General features: G+C 49.6%; 1 protein-coding gene across 8 annotated transcripts in view; it reads right to left on the reverse strand.

Annotated features, from left to right (window-relative positions):
* Positions 1-22,581, reverse strand: part of PLA2G6 (phospholipase A2 group VI) — a 107,994-nt gene that overhangs the window by 28,617 nt on the left and 56,796 nt on the right. For 7 of the 8 annotated variants that reach the window (XM_077168803.1, XM_077168805.1, XM_077168810.1 and 4 more), the window contains 7 exons: positions 19,897-19,993; positions 18,513-18,695; positions 13,250-13,358; positions 12,303-12,464; positions 10,401-10,479; positions 8,496-8,659; positions 6,512-6,662 (listed from right to left, as the gene is read on the reverse strand). In XM_077168803.1, the coding sequence (XP_077024918.1) occupies positions 6,512-6,662; positions 8,496-8,659; positions 10,401-10,479; positions 12,303-12,464; positions 13,250-13,358; positions 18,513-18,695; positions 19,897-19,993 (945 nt within the window). The remainder of the gene's footprint in view (positions 1-6,511; positions 6,663-8,495; positions 8,660-10,400; positions 10,480-12,302; positions 12,465-13,249; positions 13,359-18,512; positions 18,696-19,896; positions 19,994-22,581) is intronic. The other variant, XM_077168811.1, reaches the window with a different exon arrangement.

The following is a 22,581-nucleotide window of genomic DNA, read 5'->3' on the forward strand; positions in this document are numbered from 1 at the left end:
ATATCAGATAAAGGTCTAGTATCCAGAATTTATAAAGAGATTGTCCAACTCAACAACAAAAAGACAGCCAACCCAATTACAAAATGGGAAAAAGACTTGAACAGACACTTCTCAGAAGAGGAAATACAAATGGCCAAAAGGCACATGAAGAGATGCTCAATGTCCCTGGCCATTAGAGAAATGCAAATCAAAACCACAATGAGATATCATCTCACACCCACCAGAATGGCCGTTATCAACAAAACAGAAAATGACAAGTGCTGGAGAGGATGTGGAGAAAGAGGCACACTTATCCACTGTTGGTGGGAATGTCAAATGGTGCAACCATGGTGGAAGGCAGTTTGGCAGTTCCTCAAAAAGTTGAATATAGAATTGCCATATGACCCAGAAATACCATTGCTAGGTATCTAACTCAGAGGACCTAAGGGCAAAGACACAAACGGACATTTGCACACCAATACTTATAGCAGCATTATTTACAATTGCAAGGAGATGGAAACAGCCAAAATGTCCATCAACAGACGAGTGGCTAAACAAACTATGGTATATACATATGATGGAATATTATGCAGCTTTAAGACAGAATAAACTTATTAAGTATGTAACAACATGGATGGACCTTGAGAACGTTATGCTGAGTGAGACTAGCCAAAAACTAAAGGACAAATACTGTATGGTCTCACTGATATGAACTGACATTAGTGAATAAACTTAGAATATTCTGTTCATAACAGAGACCATCAGGAGATAGAAATAGGGTAAGATATTGGGTAATTGGAGCTGAAGGGATACAGACTGTGCAACAGGACTGGATACAAAAACTCAGAAATGGACAGCACAATACTACCTAACTGTGATATAATTATGTTAAAACACTGAATGAAGCTGTATGTGAGAATGATAGAGGGAGGAGGGCTGGGGACATAAATGAAATCAGAAAGAAAGATAGCTGTTAAAGATTGAGATGGTATAATCTAGGAATGCCTAGAGTGTATAATAATAGTGAAATGTACAAGGTACAATTTTAAAAATGTTTTTGCATGAGGAAGAACAAAGGAATGTCATTATTGCAGGGTGCTGAAAATAGATGGTAATTAATATTTCAAAAGGTCACCTTCTGTGTGAGACTAAAGCAAAAAAATGTTTATTTGGTAGAAAATATTTTGACTAGTGCATTTCCTAATATAACTTATGTAGATAGTTTGATTGAACGCCATAAGTACTTAGAATCTCAGGTAGGATATGAGATTTTGCTGGTTTGTCCAGAGCGATGCCCCTATGAATCCCAGAGTGATTCGATCAGTGACTGGAAAAGTATTTGCAAGCCCCCTTCGGGGAGTGGTGAGAACAGGGAGAAATTCAACTTCCCCAAGTTGAATTCTTGATATTCTCATAAGCAGTGTGGACAACCAAAGCTACAGACAGAGCCCCCAGTCTTGGGGTTTGTTCATATGAAACTTAACCCCGCAAAGGATAGGTCAAGTCTACTTAAAATTTAGGCTTAAGAGTCACCCCCAACAGAGCCCCTTTTGTTGCTCAGATGTGGCCCCTCTCTCCAGCCAACACAACGAGCAGTCTCACCACCCTACCCCTCTCTACGTGGGACATGACTCCCAGGGGTGTGGACCTTCCTGGCTCGTGGGACAGAGATCTTGGAGTGAACGGAGTCTCAGCATCAAGGGACTGAGAAAACCTTCTCGACCAAGAGGGGGAACAGGGAAATAAGACAAAGTGTCAATGGCTGAGAGATTCCAAACAGAGTCGAGAGGTTATCCTAAAGGTTATTCTTATGCATCAAGTAGATATCATCTTGTTATTCAAGATGTAATGGAGAGGCTGGAGGGAAATGCTTGAAAATGTAGAGCTGTGTTCCAGTAGCCATGTTTCTTGAGGATGACTGAATAATGAAACAGCTGTCACAATATGACTGTGTGATTGTAAAAACCTTGTGTCTGATGCTCCTTTTTTTCTACCTTGTCAACAGAGGAGTAGAACATACGGAATAAAAATAAATAATAGGTGAAACAAATGCTAAAATAAATTTAGTTTAAATGCTAGTGATCAATGAAAGCAAGGGGTTAAGGAGTATGGTAGGTATAATCTTTTTTTTTTCTTTTCTGTGTTCGTTTTATTTCTTTTTCTATTGTCTTTTTATTTCTTTTTCTGAATTAATGCAAATGTTCTAAGGAATGATGAATATGCAACTAAGTGATGATATTGTGAATTACTGATTATGTAAGTTGTTTTATTTTGTTTCTTTGTTTTTTAATTAATAAATTAAAAAATGATTTAAAAAATAATAATAAATAAATAAATAAATTAAAACAAACAAAAAAAAAGAATACATAAGGTACTCTGCAACTCAATAATTTAAAGACAAATAACCCAAGTAAACAATGGGCCAAGGGCCTAGGGGGATGTGGAAGAGGCTGAGGGCTCTGTTACGGTTGTGCAGGCTACCTGACTACCAGCCATCCTGAATCAAGTGGTTGAAAAGAAAAAAAAAAATGGACCAAAGACATGAAAAGACATTTCTCTAGAGAAGATATACAAGTGGCCAATAAACACATGAAAAGATGCTCAACATCATTAGTCATTAGGAAAATGCCAATCAAAACCACAGTGAGATAGCACACCCACTAAGCAGAAAATATTATTATTAAGCAAACAGAAAATAACAAGTGTTGGCAAGGATGCAGAGAAATAGGAAACCTTCATGCAATGTTGGTAGGAATGTTAAATGGTACAGCCACTGGGGAAAACTGTTGGTGGCTCCTAGGAAGTTCAGTATACCATATGATGGTTAAAGTCAAAACAATTGGCAGGACTTATTACATAGCAGTTAAGACCCTGCAGCCCTGGCACAGGAAGAGACCACCAACCAACAGACCAGAAACAAAGCAGAGAGCCAGAAACAGGCCCAAGCATATAAGGGATCGTGATACATGACAGAGGGAGCAAACCCTGCCCATGTGGAGGGGAAGGACAGACTTCTTCAGTAACAGGGTTGGGGAAACTGGCTATTCATTTGGGAAACACGAACTTGGATCTCCAATCACCCCAATGCAAAAATTAACTGCAGGTTGATCAAAGATCTAAAAGTGAAGGAAAGATCCTTCATGTTTTCAGACATGATATAGAATAGCTTCCAGCTTCAGGGTAGGGAAGGGGTTCCTAAATGAGCCAGAAAAAGCACACACACTACAAAAAGGAAAATACGTATTAATTCTACTTCATTAAGAGCTTCCATCATATAACACCATAAAGAGTGTGGAATGATGCATCATACAGCAAGAGAGAAGATTCATACCCATATATTTCACACATCCATCAAAGCACTGGCTTCTAAAATACAAAAAGATTTCCTACAGATCATTAAGGAGCCTCATAAACCCAAAATCACACAACCTAATTCTGCCAAAAACGGACGAACAAACATGTGAACAGAAAAGTTATGAGAGGAAATCCAAATGGTCTTTAAGCATATGAAAAAAAAAATTCAACCTCACTAGTAACCAGGAACATGGAAATCAAAGCCACATGGATACGCCATTGTGTACTCCCTCAGATTCGTACAGATAAAGATGCCTGACGATAGCCCAATGTCAGCAAGACCGAAGGGCGACAGGAACGCTCAGACACTGTCGTGGGAGTGAACACAGAAGTGACCACCCCGGAGCACAGTAGGGCAGCGCCTAACACACTTGAGGCTCTGTATTCTCAGGGACCCATGTTCTTCTCCCATACATGCAGCCCTGAGAAACATGTGCACACGGGAGTCAGAGAAAAAGTACACAAGTGCTCCTAAGAGCCCCAGACTGGAAGCAACCTAGCTGTCCCCTGACAGCATTCAGAGAGACCCACTGCGGGCCCTACTGGCAGAGTCCCAGGCGGCAGCGAGGGGAGCACAGCCACACACCCCAGCCCAAGGCTGAGTGGAGAAAGCAGACGTGCTTCCGTCCAAGCTTAAAGCGAGGCCAGACCTAATGCTACCGTTCAGTGATGGGAAGGCCACACGGTGGAGCAAGGAAACCAGGTCCCACACCAGTCAAGCAGGCGGAGACCTGGGGTGGGCAGGGAAGGAGCTGGGGCTGGGCTGGGGCTTTTAGACTGTTTTGGTGGTTATGTGGGTATTTTCTTTATAATTATATTAAACTGTTGTATGCACTTTTTAAAATGTATTTTCTATTTCACACATACATATAAAAGGAAATGTCTAGAAAAAATATACAAAAATATTTACAAAACATGCCTTTCGGTTAATAAGTTATGGATATTTTCTTCTTTTTACTTTCTGTATTTTCCTATAGGAATACAGATTATTCTAAAAATGAAAAAAAAAAAGCCTACTTAATGAAAAGAAATCTTTCCTAATCCTCGAAGCCAGCTCACCCCTCACTTCTTCCAGGAAGCCCTCCCTGACCACCTCCTCCTCAGTGCTCTCTCCTGCCTCTGCTCCCATGCACGGTCGGTCTGTGACGAGTATTTTTAATTGTATATTTTAATACACAATTAAATATATAATTAATATATATTTTATATATATATTTTTAATTGCCTATTCTGTGACGAGTACTGTGCTAGACCCTGGGGCTTCAGAAGTATGAAAGACAGTCGTGTTCCTACCTTCAAGGAGCTCACAGTCTAGCAGACAAGACAGGCATTAAGTGGACACTAGTAAAATAATTTCAGGGTAGGGAGCATGACAAAGAAGAGGCAGTGTTGTAGCTGCCTTCTGGAACCTTGCCGGGCTATTTTTTCAGGTCATTTATCTGTAACCAGACTTTAAGCAGGACTGCCTTTCCCCCGGTAGCTGCATCCATCACAACCCATACACACACGCTCGTGCACACTGCCTGGGGCAGAGCCATGCTCAGCATAGAGGTCCGAAGTGTGCGGTAGAAGAAACGGGCCTCAGAGGGCAGCCCTCCCTTCTGACCCGGGGACGTGCTGTATGTGTGCGTCACACCCGACAAGGGAACACTGCTGGGAGGGTGCTGACCGCTGCCGCTGCAGGTGTGGAAATATCCACTGAGCCCTGGGTTGCTGAGGGGTTGGGATGAGACAATGCATCTGTAAGGCTCTGTGTGGAGGCTGAGGCAGAGGCCCAGGAAACCTGTCACTGCAGGTTGCAGTGCAGGTGGGAGCTCCACTCTGTGCCCTTCCCCCATCCCCACCATGGGCTCTGAGCTCAGGGAAGCAGGTCTGGATCTGATGGGGGCTTACCCCAGGTGGGGAGGGCCAGCCATCCCGGATACTGCGTATAACTTCCCCAAGCTTTCTGTGTTGTGGGTCCCCTGCATCCCCAAGAAGGAAAACCACGTTGGCTTTGAGTACCCCACGGATGCCGTGAGTAAGCGTGAGCTAAAACGAACAAGCTGCACAACCTTACAAGAGAGCCAGCAAATGTCAGAGTGAGAAGGCGCTTTAGGTATCATCTGGCCAAATCTCATGTTAGGAAAACGGTTTTCCTTGGTAGGAATTAACACTTGGAAAATACCATGGCCTGCTCTCCCGTTGCAGGCCCTGAATTCTACCCAGGCCTGGGGCTGGGCTGGGGCCAGTTAAGACCCAAAGAGGGGAAGGAACTTGCTGGAGGCCACGTGACAAGCTGGTGGTGAGCCAGGACTAGAACCTCTGGGTCTTCTCCCAGTTACACACGAGCTCTGCCCCTACGTCTCCCATCACTCTAACCCATGGGTTAGGAGACCTGCAGCTGTAGGACCAGGTGCTCCATTCCTCCACTTCTTGGTTGGAGGACCATTCTCAGCTGGAGAATATTATCCAACTTCAGTTCTGTCTAGACAATGGTTTGGGGGAGGCTTCCACAAGCATTCATGTGAATGCACAGGGCAGTGCCGGGCAGATGGCTAGGGCTCAGCACATGAGGGCCTCCTCTCCCCAACCCAAGAAATGCTCAAAACTCTCCCTGTGCCCGGGTGCCTGTGCAGCACACCTTTCATTCAGGCCCCAAATGGATGTTAGGGATCTAGGTTAGGGATCTATGGCTTAGAATCCTGGGAAACCACCTTGGGACTTGACCCTTCCAAGCAAATGCTTCTTGGAAATGCAAACTTCTCTTTTGGGCCCTAACCTGACTTAAATTCCTTCAAGACTGTGAACTTAATACTGAAGGCAGAAGTGAAGTTATCTGATTATAATCTCATCGTCTGAACGGGGGCCCAGTGCTGTTTGAAATGTAAGAAGCTGTCCATATCATTTTTTGGCCTGGGTGGCAAGAGTCAAGCCTTTCTCCAGGGCACCTGATAGACCCATTTGTCCTCCCTGGCCAGGCAGGGCCTTTCCCCTACCCTCAGCAACTGTCAGGGTGCCTGCGGGAGAGCCACATCCCTGCCCTTCACCTCCAGGTGGCCCATCTCTGCTCCCCTCACAGTGCGGAGGTGTTCTTCATCTGTACCCCAGGAAACGGCCTGCTCAGAGGGAAGAAGCTGCCGTCCATCCCTGCTCATCCCGCAAGTGTTAACCACACTGGTGGCTGCAGGAGGCTTACTTGGGCTTCTTGACATCTGTCATCTTGGTGTGCTCGCCAAACTCCCGCTTCAGGAACTCCTCCAAGGGCCCGGACTCATAGGGCCGCGAGCCCCGGAACACCTCGTCCTTCATGCGAAAGTACACGCCGCGCATGTAGGCCATGGACTTGCCTAAGAGGCAAGGGATCAGAGCTGGAGAGAGACCCACGGGCCACCCACTGCCATGGGAGAGACGCCAGGGCCACAGGCCAGCACGTGGGCAGGAGGGTGGGCTTCCCAGGCGCAGGCCAAGCTCAGGCTCTGAGTTCTCCCTTGCAACTGCCCCTACTGGAAGAAATCCCCTTCAGCAGCCCCCACGGCCCTGTGCCTAATTTGGAATTATTTTCTTTAAAGACGGGCCTCCAAACTGTATGAACTCCAGGCCACACAAAGCTGGATGGATCAGCTGTTTGTCATGGAAATGAAGGAACAGTTTTGTCCTTTGAGCATCCCAGAACAGAGGGGGTGAAGGGGCAATGTCACCTCAGAAGGAGACCCTGCCCTGCATGCCTTGTGAGGCAGTACATCCCAGGCCAGGGGTGAGCCAGTGGAGGCTGGGAGACTTCTTCAGAGCTGATGGAAGAGCAGCTCCTGCCCATAGGAAAGCCTGAGCTAAGTGACTTCTCAAATCCATTCCAGAAAAGCCCTGGATGGGAAGATACATCCATGAGGAAAGAAGGGACCTTCCCCAAAGAGAGGCTGGACCTCTGGCCACTCTGCCTCCCTCAGACCTCATGCCTAGCAGGCTGAGGGCGGGCTCCTGAGATGGCTCTCCCTCACAGGGGACAGGAACCAGGGGCAAGGGGGAGAAGGCCCGAGGCACGAGCCCAGTGACGGCATTCCCAGTGGCTGGGAGGACAGACATTCAGTCCTGGTTCTGCCCTGACCCTTTGGGTGATCCTCTCTGGTCCTCAGTTTCCCCTCAAATGTAAAGGGGGAAGCATCTGGTTCACTGCACATGGCTATGGGGAGAACCATCACAACGAAGTGAAAAACTAGCCAAAAGACCGCTGTGGACGGTAAAGTGCCACGCAGCTTGCACACTGTGGATCCCTCTTCCCAGAGCTCCACAGGATGCTGCTCTCAGCTGCTGCCAGGGTGGGCTGTGCTCCATGTCTCCACAGCCCCCTGGCCTGCCTGGCCCTCGGCCTCCTCACACAGCCCCGTAAACACCCATGTGCATCTGCCTGCCCCATCCCACTGGGGCTCCCTGAGGGTGGGGTACAGGCCTAACTCGGCTCTGCTGCCCTCCCACCCAGCACAGGCCTGGCCTGCAGGGTCCGTCAAGCACAGGGTCAGGGATCCCTAGTCCAGGACACTTAGCCCAAGAATGAGTCCCACTTGGGGGCAGTTGCTCCACAAAGGAGCCCCACTGGGGCTGAGATGTGGCCTATCCTAGAGCCTGTCCAGGAAGCAAGTCTGACCCTGTCGCCTCAGACCCAGCCTTTGCCAAGCAGTGGGGAAAGCAGCCTGAGCCCTCGGGAAAGCACTGGGCAAGGGGTCTAGGGACCTGGTTCCAGCCTGAGAAACACCACTGAGGAGCTAAAGGACTCCAGGTTACCCCCCCTTTAGGGTACAATCTCCCCGTGGGAAAATGAAGTGGGCAGATGAGGGCTCTGACATCATCCCTGAGACCACTGCCCCACCACCCCCCGGAAAGGCTTTTGCTCTTTCAGTGGGTGCAGAGCCCAGCACAGCGTGTCCTTCAGGAGCCTGGGGAGCCCACTGCCCAACGCCTCCTATCTTGGAGGAGGCACAGCTGGCTCTGTCCTCTGGGGCTGGGCTTCAGCCCTAGGCCACCTTCCCAGTCTCACTCCTTCCAGGCCCCCGACACCTGCAGCTGTCCTCTTAAGGGCTCACAAGCCCCCCCTACCCTGCCACCCTCTTCTTGCCCAGTTCTGCAAAGGAACTCGGTCCCCTCTGCCCCCACCCACCCCACCCCTGCCGCCCAGGGGCTGCTCTCACTGTGCAGAATGGCCAGGGCCAGGATGCCCCCTGTGCTGGTCCCTGCCACCCAGTCAAAGAGGTCCTTGGTGGCGATGCCCGAGGCCTTCTCGATGGCGATGAGGAGCTGGATGATGACGAGGCCTTTCACGCCCCCTCCATCCAGGCAGAGCAGGTGGTCATGGCTGAGGCAGGAAACACCCAGAGGAGAGAAGAGGATCCCGTCACAGGCTCGCACTCCACATCGTCCGCTCCCGTGGCCCCTGGTCCCTGAGCATCAGCACTGGGGCACACTATGCCTCTGCCCTCACAGAGGAGGGGTGGAGGCCGTAAACGAGTATGTAGAAGGTACTTCAGGAGGCAAAAGTGGGCCACAGAAAAAATCAAGCCAGGTGAGGGGACTGGGGAGGTCAGCTAAGTACAGGGGCCATCTCAGCAAGGACCTGGGTCTGTGTCCCACGCTGGACAGGGAGCTCCCTATTTTGGTCAGGTCTATATTCCCAGAATCTCAGAAACTGGCTACAAGTCTGTATGAGTTATCAAGGCTGTGGGAGGAAGGGCGGGGATCCCACAGCCAGTCTGGGGACAGGTGGCAGAGGAGGGTCAGGAGGGAGAAGCAGGGAAGAAGGAGGAAGTGGTGGGGAAGCCAGGTCCATGTGCCAGGGGCTCTCACCAGCCTTAACTCACTCACTTGTTGGTAACCCCTTCAAGGTACACACTCACCGCTATCCCTGTAGCCACTAGATACATGTTTTGAATGAACGAAAGAATGAAGCTCAGAGGTTAAGTGACTGGCACAAGGTCACACAGGTGGTCAGCAACGCAGGTTGCATTTGCATCCGGCTCTGCTGACTCGAGTCATGGTCTCCCTAACATGCCCTGATGTGTTCCTCCAAACTGGGACCAAGGAGCCCACCTGGGCACTGACTTGCTGAGCCTGCCAGAGGGGTATGCTTCCGTAGGTCTGTGCTCAGACCTCCCCTTTCCACCACAGCTTGCTGTCGCTGCCTGAGACGCCAGCCCTGGTGCCACACGGATCCCCAGCAGGGCTGGCTATGCCCTGCACCTTTGTCTTTGTAACCAATCACTTTTGTTCACTGGCCTGGCCATCCCTCTGCTGCTGGGCTGGAAGATCCCCAAGAGTGGGCACGGGAGAAGAGAGCACAGTGGGCACAAGAGAAGAGAGCTTTCCCTGCGGGGGTGGCATGTCGTGAACAGCCAGCAGAGAGCCTGGGGCAGCAGCCGCAGCGGCAGCAGTAAGGGCACAGACTGAGAGCCTGGGTGTGACGCTGGTACTGACACTCACTCTCTGTGACCTTGAGCAAGTCCCTCAACCTCTCAGGACCTCAGGTTCTGCGTCTACAAACAAGGTCACTATTACCTTCCTAGAAAGGCTGGGAGGAAAACAGGAAAGTGATGAGCAAATAAACTGTACTCCTGAAGGGCGGGTAGAGAGTGTAGCCAACTGGAGACATCTGTCCCGGTGACTTGCTGTGCTGGTGGCCCTGATTCTGGGCAGCAGGGACTGTGCCCGAGGGCAGGCCCTTGGTGGGGTCTGCTTTGCTTCTCTTGGTGGGGTTATCCCACCCCCTACCCTGCTGGTTCTGTGGAGGTGGGATCCGAGCAAAGCCTCCCACTGTGGCCAAGATCTCTTTCCTAAAGGGGCTGCGTGACCTCCTCCTCCCCAAACCACGACACAGGAGGGCAGCTAGACCAGGCCTGAGTGGCACGAGCGCGACGGTGTGCAAGCCAGGCAACCCTGCACCAGTCGTGGGAGGAAGGAGCAGACCCCGGCTCTCCAACGACTCGGTCCCTGCTGTGAGCCAGAGAGGAGAGCCACCACCCCCACCCCCACCCCGCAAGCCCCCAGTGGGGCTCCCAGGAGAGGCTCTGCCCACGTGGCTTCCCTTCCCTCACCGCACTTACGTCCTCTTCTCGTCCCTCGTGGAGCTGAGGATGAAGGCCGGCTTCCGTGCCCGGGAGATGCGCACCAGGTCCTGCACGTCTGTGAAGCGCAGGGCGGGCAGGGCTGGGGCCAGGCTCACCGCAGCCTGCCCTCACCGCCCCGCCCCCCCCACACCTCCTGGCCCCAGGGAAGGGCTCTTAGGCCCAGAGCAGCGCTGCCCAGACGCCACAGACCCCTTGGGGAGAAATGAACTGATCCTGGTCGAGGGCAGGGGCTCCCTCCCTGCCCCACTAACTCTGGCTTCTCCGCAGTGTTTCCCTCCCACCCCGGCTGTGCCCTGTGCTCTCCAGTTCACAAAGCGCGCCTTCAGGCCGCAGAGCCCAGGCTGCTGGGATGAGAATGGGCGCTCCTCAATCACAGACGAGGCTCAGAGAGATGAGGTGACTTGTCCCAGTTCATCTGGCCTAAAGGACTGAGTCAGGACGTGCCTAGGGATTCAACTCCGTGAGTGAAGGGACCTAACCTCCCACTGCTGGAGCCTGTGTCCTGACCCCAGCTCTGGAAGCCCTCCTCAGTGTGGGCCCTCCCGCCCACACTTTCCCTTAGGCCCACTCCATGCCCACTCCAAGCCGCACGCCCACACCGACAGTCCAGCTGCCCCTCCTGCCAAGCAGCCCAGCGCCCAGGCACTGGACCCAGGACACCTCCCGACCCGACTCTATCCGCACCCCCCCACCAAAGCGAGCACTGAGTCTAGAAGCAGCAGAGCGGGAGGGCAGGCTGCAAAGCGGCATGTCAACCCCTCAGCAGGGCAAGGGGCAGGAGAGCGGGCAAGAGCAGCGGGAGAGGGGCCAGTGGGGAGGAGAGAGGTGGAAGGATGGTATTTGTCTGGCTGTGCAGCTGAGGACAAAGAAAAGGGCACAAGAGCTCCAGCTAATCCAGGGCAAGGCTGGGCATTACCCATTTGATGCTGCGCCCCAGGCCCATCATCCGGCCTGGCAGGGGTGACTGACAGCCTGTAAAATTGAAAGATAAAAATGGGGGGTGGTGCAGGCAGTTCCTGGGAGGGATAAGCAGGGAGCGGAAAGAAGTGGAGGTCGAAAGTTCTAGCTGTGGCCGCCAGCTCCCAGCTCTCCTGAGCTCCAGGCTTGGCTGAGCTAGCCTGGTTAGGGGTGCTGGTCTCCGCTTGGCCAAGAGTAAAAAAAATAAATTGGTGGTGCAATGGTGGCTTAGTAGCAGAATTCTCGCCTGCCATGCCGGAGATCTGGGTTTGATTCCCAGAGCCTGCCCATGCAATAAAAAAAGAAAAAAAAGCACTAAAATTTACCCCAAAAAAATGGTTTGCCACAGATCTGGTTCCTGGCTTCTCTATTCAGGGCCCCCCTCTCCCAAAGCAAACTAGGTTCCTAGGGTGAGCCAGCTCACAGAAACACCAGAGAAGGGCCTGTCTCCAGGGATGGCCAAGGACGCACTGAGGAAGGTGCTGGTCACCTGGTCATGCTTAGATGCCTGTAGGTCACCAAAGTGGCCAGCAAGGGAGCACACGGGCCTCAGGCCTGAGGGAGGTGAAACCAGTGTGACAGAAGCACTCCTTGTTCAAGACAGAGGTGCGGGACTCTGGGCCCCTAGGTTGCATTTCTCACTGCACATAAAAGGAGAGGCACGGAGCATGCCCACCTCATGAGCGCCAGAGGAAATGTCCAGACCTGAGATTAATACGCATGGAAGCCCGTCAAGGGAAATGACCATGGCACATCCGCAGGGACTCCACAGTTATTGGCTGCCTAGAGATGCTAACCAATCTTACCCTCCCTTGCTCCCCGTTAACTACCTGGGGCCCTGTTTCTCTCCAGCTGGGACTGCTGTGATCCCGGGCCTGGGAGCCAGCTGGAGTGGGGGGAACGTGGGAGGGAGAGGCCTACCTAGGTTGTTTAAGCTGACCGATGGGGGCTGAGCCCTTTCCAGGGAGATGGGGCGCTGCGGTGCTGCGGAGCCCTGCTCCACAGGGTTCCCCGGGAGTGAGGGGAGGCGGTAGTCGGCCCCTACGGTTCTCAGCAGAGTTAAGAACGCCTTCCTGGTGACAACTTGTCATGGTTTGGTGAAGGGGAGATGGCAGAGGATCAGGAAGGACATCAACATGCAAATGAGAGCCCCTCCTCTCCACACAGGGACCCCTCTATCATCACCGGGTGGCCCATCCTGACAGCGGGTGCTGACTCCGGCCTGTCACATCTAAAGCTGCTCCCCGGGCCACAGGGGAAGGGGCTGGGGTCTACCATGGACTCTGGAAGGAGGAGGTCAATTTTGACTTAACCTATTATTTGGGGGACCCCCTCTCTCCCTTCTATTCCAACCAAGAAACTGGAGATCCTGCCTCTGTGTTCAGCAACTCTCAAAACTGCTGAATGCACAGCCCCTTCCACTGAAAGAGGCTAAGAGGCCAGCCAGTGGAGGCACTCACCCCCATTTACCAGACGGGATACCACAGCGCAGTAGCGCTCCCATATGCACATACAAGCATGCACATATGAACATGCATATGGTCAGATGCACACCCATGGCAACTTCCACAGCTCCCTAAAGCCCTCCTGAAGGGCTCCTGTCTTCTGGAGGGGAGGATCTGCTTCTTTCAGCTCTGAGGCCAAGGCTCCCTGAGCAAGCATGCAATGCATGCACACATGCTGTGTAAACACATATGCTGCCCACACGAGGGTATACAGGCATGCCTGTGCAGTGTGGTGCGGCGGGGGGGGGCGGTGAGGACAGTACTCTGGCACCCGGTGGCTGGCTGGGATTCCCACCTCCCTGATCCCTGCACCTCCTCTCCAACCCCCACCCAACTTTTGGTCCCAGAGTGCAGAGCACGTACGCTTGCTGATCTTGGAGGCTATGAATGCAGGAGTCTCCCCAAAGTCATTTTGGGTGTCCACCTCTGCCCCAAACACAATGAGGGCCTTGATCATCTCCACGTTGTCTCTCTGTAGGGGACAGAATAAGGGGAAAATAGATAACAGAGCAGGGAAATGAGGAGTAGAAGGACCCCTGGCCTCCCCCATGCTACCCATCAACCAGGTGGCTTCTTGTGAGGGAGCTGGGGGGCGCGAGCCGCTAGAACCCTTTTGATCTCCTGTCCCCAGCTGATATGCTATTCCAAAGCTGGTGCCCTGACAAACAGGTTTGAAAATATCCTGAGGTGAAGGTTCAGGAACCCAGCAGAAACTGGGGGTGATTCACCCCAGCCCTCAGCACCCCTGACCAGCTCCTTCTGGAAGGCAGCAATGCATCTCTGACCCCTTACCCAGAAGCCAAGGGACATTGAAGGGTCAGCTGCTGCTTACTTTTGGGAGCCACAGGGAGAGGGTAGGTGGCCAACGAGAAGACTGTCCTGCCCATCCAGCCCAGGACACCACTTCTGCCAGGGAAACTGGGCTTACATCCCCAGAGACATAGCCTGCAAGTGCAGCTTCCCCCCACAGAACAGTCTGTTTAAACATTTGGAGGCTGAACTGGACTAGCTGCTTTTTTTTCATAGAAAAAATAACTTTTTTAAAAAATATTTTTATTGACAGAACATAATAACATACAAACACAAACATTCTTCAGATATGAACATTCCATTCTTGGTATATAATCAATGACTCACAATATCATCACATAATTGTATATTCATCATCATGGTCATTTCTTAGAACATTTGCATCACTCCAGAAAAAGAAATATAAAGAAAAAAGAAAAAACTCATACATCCCATACCCCTCACCCCTCCCTCTCACTGACCGCGAGTATTTCCATCTATCCGATGTATTTTAACCTTTGTTCCCCCTATTTTTTTCTATGCTCCTTACCACTCCCTTCCATTGATCACTAGTATTTCAATCCACTTAATTTATTTCAACATTTGTTATTTATTTATCTTTAATCCATATGTTTTACTCATCTGTCCACACCGTAGATAAAAGGAGCATCAGACACAAGGTTTTCACAATCACACAGTCACATTGTGAAAGCTGTATCACTTTACATTCATCTTCAAGAAACATGACTACTGTTTCTGATGCCCCTTTTATCTACAGTATGGAAAGATGAGTAAAAATATACAGATTAAAAATAAATAAATAATAGGGGGAATAAATGTTAAAATAAATTGGGTAAAGGGAAATACTAGTGGTAAATGAGAGAGGTGGGGTAAGAGGTATAGCATGTATGAGATTTTTCTTTTTTCTTTTTATTTATTTTTCTGGAGTGATGCAAATGTTCTAAGAAATGATCATGGTGATGAATATACAACTATGTGATGATACTGTGAACCACTGATTGCACACCAAGTATGGAATGTTCATATGTTAAGAATGTTCGTGTTTGTATGTTGTTTGGTTTTATCAATAAAAATTAAAAAAAAAAAAAAAGAAACATAGCTACTGGAACACAGCTCTACAGTTACGGGCACTTCCCTCTAGCTTCTCTAATACACCTTAAACTAAAAAGGTGTTATCTATATAATGCGTAAGAATAACCTCCAGAATAACCTCTTGACTCTGTTTGAAATCTCTTAGCCACTGTCACTTTATTTCATCTCATTTCTCTCTTCCCCCTTTCAGTCAAGAAGGTTTTCTCAATTCCTGGATGCTGAGTCCCAGCTCATTCTAGGATTTCTGTCCCACATTGCCAGGAAGGTTTACACCCCTGGGAGTCATGTCCCATGTTGAGAGGGAGAAGGCGGTGAGTTTGCTTGCTGTGTTGGCTGAGAGAGAGAGGCTACATCTGAGCAACAAAAGAGGTTCTCTGGGGGTGACTCTTAGGTCTAATTTTAAGTAGGCTTAGCCTATCCTTTGCAGGGATAAGTTTCATACAAACCAACCCCAAGACTGAGGTCTCAGCGTATTGATTTGGTTGTCCCCACTGCTTTCAAGAATATCAGGAATTCTCCAAATGGGCAAATTGAGTTTTACCCCTTCCTCACCATTCCTCCAAGAGGACTCTGCAAATACTTCTTTATTCACTGTTAAATCACTCTGGAATCGATTGGGCATCACATTGGACAAACCTACAAAATCTCATGCCCTAGTCAAGGTTCCATGTACTTATGGTGTTCAATTAACCTGTCCACATAAGTTATATTAGGAAATGCATTAGTCAAAATATAAATTTTGTATCAAATAAACATTTTTTGCTTTAGTCTCATGCAGAAATTGAAGTTTTACAATATGAATGACCATCTAGAAAAAATAACTTTTACTTATAAGAATGACTGACAGACTAACTGCTTATTCAGCCTTGGGTATCTATCTGGCAGACAATTTCTCAAAACAGAATGTAATGAGCCTGCCACTTGGAGAAGAAGTTTACACTTGACCATCTTTTTTGCCAATGATAAAATTCAAGCCTTCAAGCAAAAATTCAAAGTTCAGGAAACCTGTAGATGCCACGATGGGCTTGGCAGCTTCCAAAACTTACAGTCTTTTCTGAGGTTCTCAGTGTTGATATTTACAAATATGTGCTTCTGATACTATCTAACGAAATGGGTCCACATTTGTGCAAACTCACTCCAAGGACAATACAAAATCAGGCAAGGGCTATTAAATGTTTGGAAATGGATAGAAGTTACAGCGGCACATTGTTGTGAGAATAACAATCAGTGCTGAAAGGAGGGTGAGTGTGGCAGGGGAGGGGGGGAAGTTTAGGGTCATGTATGTCACCAGAAGAAAAGCTGGAGGTTAAAACACGGGAATGTATAACAGTGTGAATCTTGTGGTGGACAATGTCCGTGATTAACTATATAAATATTTTAAAGTTCTTTCACGAACCAGAGCAAGTGTACAACCATTACAAGGAGTTAATAATAGAGGGGTGTATGGGAAAAATTGTACCTACTGCAAACTGTGGACTCTGGTTAACAGTAATATCTTAATAGTCTTTCATTAACAATAACAAATGTACCACACCAACCGTAGGGGTCAATAATAGGGGGTATAAGAATTATGAGAGGATTTTTTTTTTTTTTTATTTCTTTTCTGAGTAGTGAAAATGTTCTAAATTCGATTTTGGGGATGCATGCAAAACTATGTGATGATACTGTGAGCCAGTGATTGTATACTTTGGAAGTTTGATATGGTGTGTGACTGTTATCTCAATAAAATTGCGTTTTAAAAAATGAAAAAAAAATCATCATGGGTAAAAAAGATCCATGGAAAGTGCAAGGGACACAATGGGTTTCAATGTAACAGCATGAAAAGTTCACGGAGATACTTTCAGAAACCAACCCACAACCAGCTGACTTTTCAGCAACTACCCCCTGCTGAGTTTTGGTGTAGTACCAAAGAGGAATATCTAGAACTCTCTGAAAGGGCTATTAAAACACTCTTCCCTTTCAAACTACACAGCTGTGTAAGGACAGTTTTTCTTCATATTCTTCAACTAAATAAAATAATACCGCAGAATAAATGTAAGAAGCTGTGAGGATTCATGTGTCTTCTGTGAAACCAGGAATTGAAAAGATTTGCAAAAATATAAAACAATGCCACTCTTCTCAATTTTTTTTGTTTTAGAAAATAAGGTTATTTTTCAGTAAAATGTAACTTATGCTAAGTGTAATGGGCTTATGATTGTTATTTTAATGAATTAATAAATACATTTTAAATATTTCTCACTTATAATTTCTAATATGGTAAATATAGACAGATATAATCCATATAAACAAAAATTCTCTGGGATCCTCATAAAATTTAAAAGTATAATGGGACCAAATAGATCAAAAAGTTTGAGAACTGGTGAACTAGATCATTCTAAGGGCTCATTCATTCAGTGCTAATAAAGTCCATGTTTTTATTTACAATTTCAGCCTTTTGGGGAAAAAGGTCTCCTCTATAGTTATGCCTTTTTATAGAAAATAGGATGTCTTTGAATTTCTCCTAAATCTACTTTGTTTAGGGTCCCAGGATTCTCTCTCATTCTATCACTCTGAGACTTGCTAAACAGACTTATATACATATGGTATTATTCCACAATACACACACACACACACACACACACACACACACACACACACACACACACACTCACACTCACTGTAGTTCCCCACCCAGACTATCAGGGCTTCAAGGGCAGGAGGGCTGGACTATAATAAATCAACAAATGTGACAAACACCCACCATGGGCTACCAAAATGTGTAGGCAGGCCATGACTTCAAAGGACTACGAGGGCAGATCAGAGTACTATGCTCGTAACTGTTTTTCCCTAATAATGAAGGAAAAGAAAACTAACACTTGTAGGACGCCCACTCTGCGCCTCTGTGCCAGGTACTTTACATGTGTCATTTTCGCATTCACCCTAGAGCTATACCCGATTCTTTCAACTCTGCCAGGTCACTATCAACACCTCCATTGTCTAGCAAAGGAAACCATGGTCGACAAGGATGACGTGACTGGCCTATATCATGTAAATGCCAAATTGGGGTACAGGAGTAAAAGGTACCACAGTGCAGAAGGAGAGATGTTACTTATGTCTGAGGACAGAGAGAGCGACATGGAAGGCTTCCCAAAGGAAGAGACAAGGTTTGAACTTAGCCTTAGAAGGTATGGTAGGCTGAATTATGTACCCACCCAAAAAAACATGTTCTTAATCTTAATCTGCATTCCTGTGTGTGTAAAACCACTGCAAATAGGACCTCTTGAAGACATTATTCCAGTTATGTCTGGATGGCATGGCCTAACTGAATGAAGGGAGCCCATGATCTGATTGCTGGAGTTCTTTATAAGCAGAAGAAATTTAGACATGGTCAGAGGACCTTGAAGCCAGAAGTCAATGAAACCTGAAAGGAAAGGATATCGCCATATAATAGGAAAACCTAGGAACCTCAAGGATGGCCCAAACCTACCAATCTCAAAAGGAAGCAAGCCTTCCAGCCTCGGAAATTACAAGGCAATAAATTCCACTGTTTAAGCCAACCCATCATGTGGAATTTGTCATGGCAGCCTGGAAAACTACGACAGAAGGCAGGGAGATTCTCAGCAGCCAAGGACAGGAAGAGGGGCATCGCGGGAAGGAACACCAGTCCCGCTGGCCCTCCTAGCACCCCATGCCATGTGGCAGTGAGCACATCGGCTGCACGGGGAGACACGGGCCGTGGGCTCACCGACATGGCCAAGTGTAGGGGGGTATTGCCATGCTCGCCGCGGGCATCCGCGTTGGCTCCGTGGGTCAGCAACACCATGACACAGTCGAAGCGGTTGCGCATCACTGCTATGTGCAGAGCTGTGTTCCCCGCGGAGCTGGTGCTGTTCACGTCACAGCCCCGTTTCAGCAGCATGCAGGCCATCTGTGGGAGACAGGGTCCAGGGAGGTCAAGGGGCACTCAGGGAGCCTCCAGCCCTGCCTCTTCTCCCCTGTGAGGCCACCGGCACACTCTAGCAAGAGGAAGAGCCCAGATGGCAGGCCCCCAGTCTGGCCATGGCCCTAGACCTCGGCTCCCACACCATCAGCACTCCAGGAACTAGGGAGGAAAAGCCAGAAATGTACCGCCTGGTGCAAGGAGCTTCCAGGTCCTATCTTGGAGGTGACAGGACCTGTTCCTCCCTGCAAAGGTCCCTCTGAGGACCTGAACTGCCCCAAAACTGCCCTGTTTCCTGCAGTCCTTCCTGGAACCTTGCAAAGGTATCATCCCTCCCCAGGCAACCCACATCCCCACTGGTCCACAGCCCTGGAGAACCTGGGAAAATGGAGAAGTGGTCTGGGTTTGCAGCTGGACAGATCTGAACCCAAACCCCAGCCCCACCTCATTCCACCTGTGGAAGCTTGCTGAACTATTAAACCCTTTGCACCTCAGTTTTCTCTCATGTGAAAATGGGGTGGTGAGTCCCTACCTCCCCAAGGGCGGTGACAATGAGTGGTGAAACACACACCAGAGAGCCTGCCTTGGGCTTAGCTCCTGGTACCCAAAGGTGCTCTGAGGGGGGTGGCAGTCTCCTTCCCCCAGCCCATGCATTTCAGATCAGGTTGGGTTGAGAAGTTGTCCGATGCACAGCTGAGCTGTGCCTCCTGGTGATGGAGGATCAGAGGCTTCCATTCTTCCAGGTGGACAGAGTTTGGTTTAAGGAACAGCTCCAAGGGGTTAGGGAACCCCAGCTGGGCTCTGTGGATGTTGCTAAACCAGCATAGTCATCATCATCTTCACTACACCACTGTCTATTTGTGAGGCTCTTTTTAATTTGTGAAGAACTTTCTCATGCTCTACCTCGCTGACTTGACAAAATCTCCAAGGGCAGGCCACAGAACCCCCCAGTTACCCATGAAGAAGTAAGCTCAGAGGGGAAAGCATGGCCCAGTCAGGAGTGCAGGGCAGCCCTAGGATCTTGGCTCTCCGTGGACTTGTCTGCCTGGGGGCCCCATGAGATCGGACTCCCAATGCCATCCTCAGAGTCCTGTGGGAACCTCCTTCCCGCAGGCAGCCAGAGAACCAAGGGCTCTGGGGCTCAGCCGCCTGCCTGCCCACCACCCACCCGCAGATGCTCCCTGCCCACCTCTGCGTTCTTGGCCCAGTGGAGGGGGCTGGCTCCGTAGCGAGGGTCTTTGCTGTGGATCTGGTTGCTGTCCATGCTGATGATCATTTCAGCACACCTGGGGAGAGAGGGGCCATGAGGGAATGAGGTGAGGCCGGGGCGGGCCTGGTGTGGGAAGAGGCCACGCCTTGGGGCTTTGTCTACGGCTAGGGAGAGTTCCACCTGCAAACAAAGTTGCAATGGACACCAACTGGAATGTATGTCGTGTTATGGATTGAACAATGCCCCCCACACACACTAAAGGTATGTTCCGGTTCTAACCCTTGGTCCTGTGAAGTTGATCCCATTTGGAAATAGGATCGTTGAAGAAAACTTAAACTAAAGCAGTTTGACTCATCTAGTTAAAATGAGGCCAAACTGGACTAGGGTGGGCTCTTACTCCAATATGACTGGTATCCTTATAAGCAGAGAAAATTTGGACACAAGCCAGTAAGACAGAGACAGACAGAGAGAAAGATAGACAGCCATGTGACGGAGGCAGAGATTCGGTTGTGCCACCACAAGCTAAGAACAATCACAGATTGTCAGCCACTCATCAGAAGCCGGGAAAAAGGAGTGGAATGCACTCTCCCCTTTAAAAGAAAGCAGGGCCCTGTGGACACTTTGATTTCAGACTTCTAGCCTTCAGAATCATGAAATAATAAATTTGGCTGTTTAAGCCAACCAGTCTGTGGTACTTTATTATAGTGGCCATGGCAAACAAAGACACTGTGGCAAGGAAGCACTGAGGCCTCTGAAAGCACATCTCAAGCCCCCTCCTCCAGGAAGTCATCTCTGATAACTCCAACCAGCAATGATGCTCTCATTGGGGCTGGCTTTAGTCAGACAGGCTTGACATCAAGCCCCACTTCCTTGCCGGTGACCTCTGTAAAGTACCAGAGCCTTGCTGCAATGGGAAGATGGTACTAACAGAATGAGACAAGACAGTGCACTTCAGGGCCTATTCTGTGCCAGGGACAGCTGACCCTCACTGAAATCAGTTCCCTCCACCCCTCCCCTCACCCTGCAGCCCATGTTTCGGGTGATGTCTTGCATCCACGCGAAGCAGTATGGCACAGTGGCTACTCCCAGCCAGCGAGAGAGGAGCTGCAGTGCCTAGGCAGCCTCTGACACTTAGTTGTATAACCTTGGTGAACCGAGCAAACTCCTTAAGCCTCAGTTTCCTCATCTTTAAAATAGCTCAGCTCAGGCTCTGCTCCCCTAGAAGGCATCCCTGAAGCCCAGCGACTGAGCTGCCTTCCCCAAGCTCCCGGTGCAGCCCTCACCACCCTCCACCTCAGCTCCTCTCTCGCTGGCTGGGATCATCAGCTCCCCTCCTGGGTGGGAGCTCCTCAGTGGCAGGGACTCCGTCACCAGGCTGTCCCAGGCACAAACCTGGCGCTCAGTGAAGGCCAACTGGGCAGAGGGGAACAGCAGAGGGGCTCCCAGACCTGAGCTGTGTGAGAGTGAGTCTTCACTTTATGGTGGAAGGGCTTCCCCACCAGGGACCTGGGAGAAATACGGCCATGTGCAACAGTGGGGGGCACACTCAAGGCACAAGATGATGCTTTGGTCCTCTTGGGTGACTGGGTGCAGGGCCATTCAAGGAGGGTTTGCATGGGAGCAGAGTGAGAATGTGGCTGAAAGGGTGTCAGGGAGAGCAAATGACCAGGCTCCTGGACGGGAATCTTAAGGTGGCTGGAGTCGAGCAAGGGCAGGGCTGTCATGCCAGGCCTCTGGGTACACAAGAGCGTCCTGGTCACCTGGTGTCCACTTGGGGAGCAATCTCTGGTTAGGAAACCTGACTCCTGGGCATGGAGTGGGGGTGGAGGTGTCGTATTTTCTCCAATCATTTGGTCAAGTTTTTCTGAAACTTTTCATTCATTTCATGGCAAATCAAGGAAAGGGGGATTGTCCGAGCTTATTCTTACATGGGACAGCGATCACTCTGAGGGCAGCAGGGTGGTGGGAGGGGACAGAGTGCCGGCAGCCTCCGGGGCCTCTTCTTGCCCTGCAAAGTGTGCAGCACTGTGAGGCGTGGGTTGTGGTGTCTCCTGTCGTGGAGTGCCTTGGGTCAGGGCTCATCTCTAGTCGGCCACCAAGGCCAGCACACAGCACATAGCCCAGGCAGGCTGGCAGACTGGTTCGTTCGTTGATTCATTCATTCATTCATTCATAATATTGTTCTTGCTAGATAATACTTTGAGATATTTATCTCATTTTCATCTTTTATCCCACTTCTCCTACTCCTACCACACAAACCCACATGTATACATGCGAACACACACATACACACAGGAGAAGTTTCCTGAGATCTGGGATTCCTGGGTTTGGGGAGAAGAGAAGACATAAGAGAAGGGTCTAGAGCTTCCCAGAGAGCACTAGCCAGCAGCCAGGAAGGAAAGAAGTTTCTAGCCACATGAGGCTCCAGGGCCACCCAGCCAAGCACTGCTGTGCTTCAAGCCGGGCCCACTGTAAGGAGCCACGCTCAGGCAGGTGGGGATGGGTGGGAGAGGACCCAGGACCCCTCAAGCCATGAGCTTACCTAAGACTCTAGAACTGGAGCAGCAGAGGAGGGAGTTGGGAAAGGGGGAACCCCAGGAGGCCTAAGATTGTATCTCTCCAAGTTTGGTAGAAGTAGGCTCATGGTCAGAAATTAAGTTGCAC

Source organism: Tamandua tetradactyla, chromosome 7 (assembly GCF_023851605.1).
Source record: "Tamandua tetradactyla isolate mTamTet1 chromosome 7, mTamTet1.pri, whole genome shotgun sequence".
Classification (NCBI taxonomy): domain Eukaryota; kingdom Metazoa; phylum Chordata; class Mammalia; order Pilosa; family Myrmecophagidae; genus Tamandua; species Tamandua tetradactyla.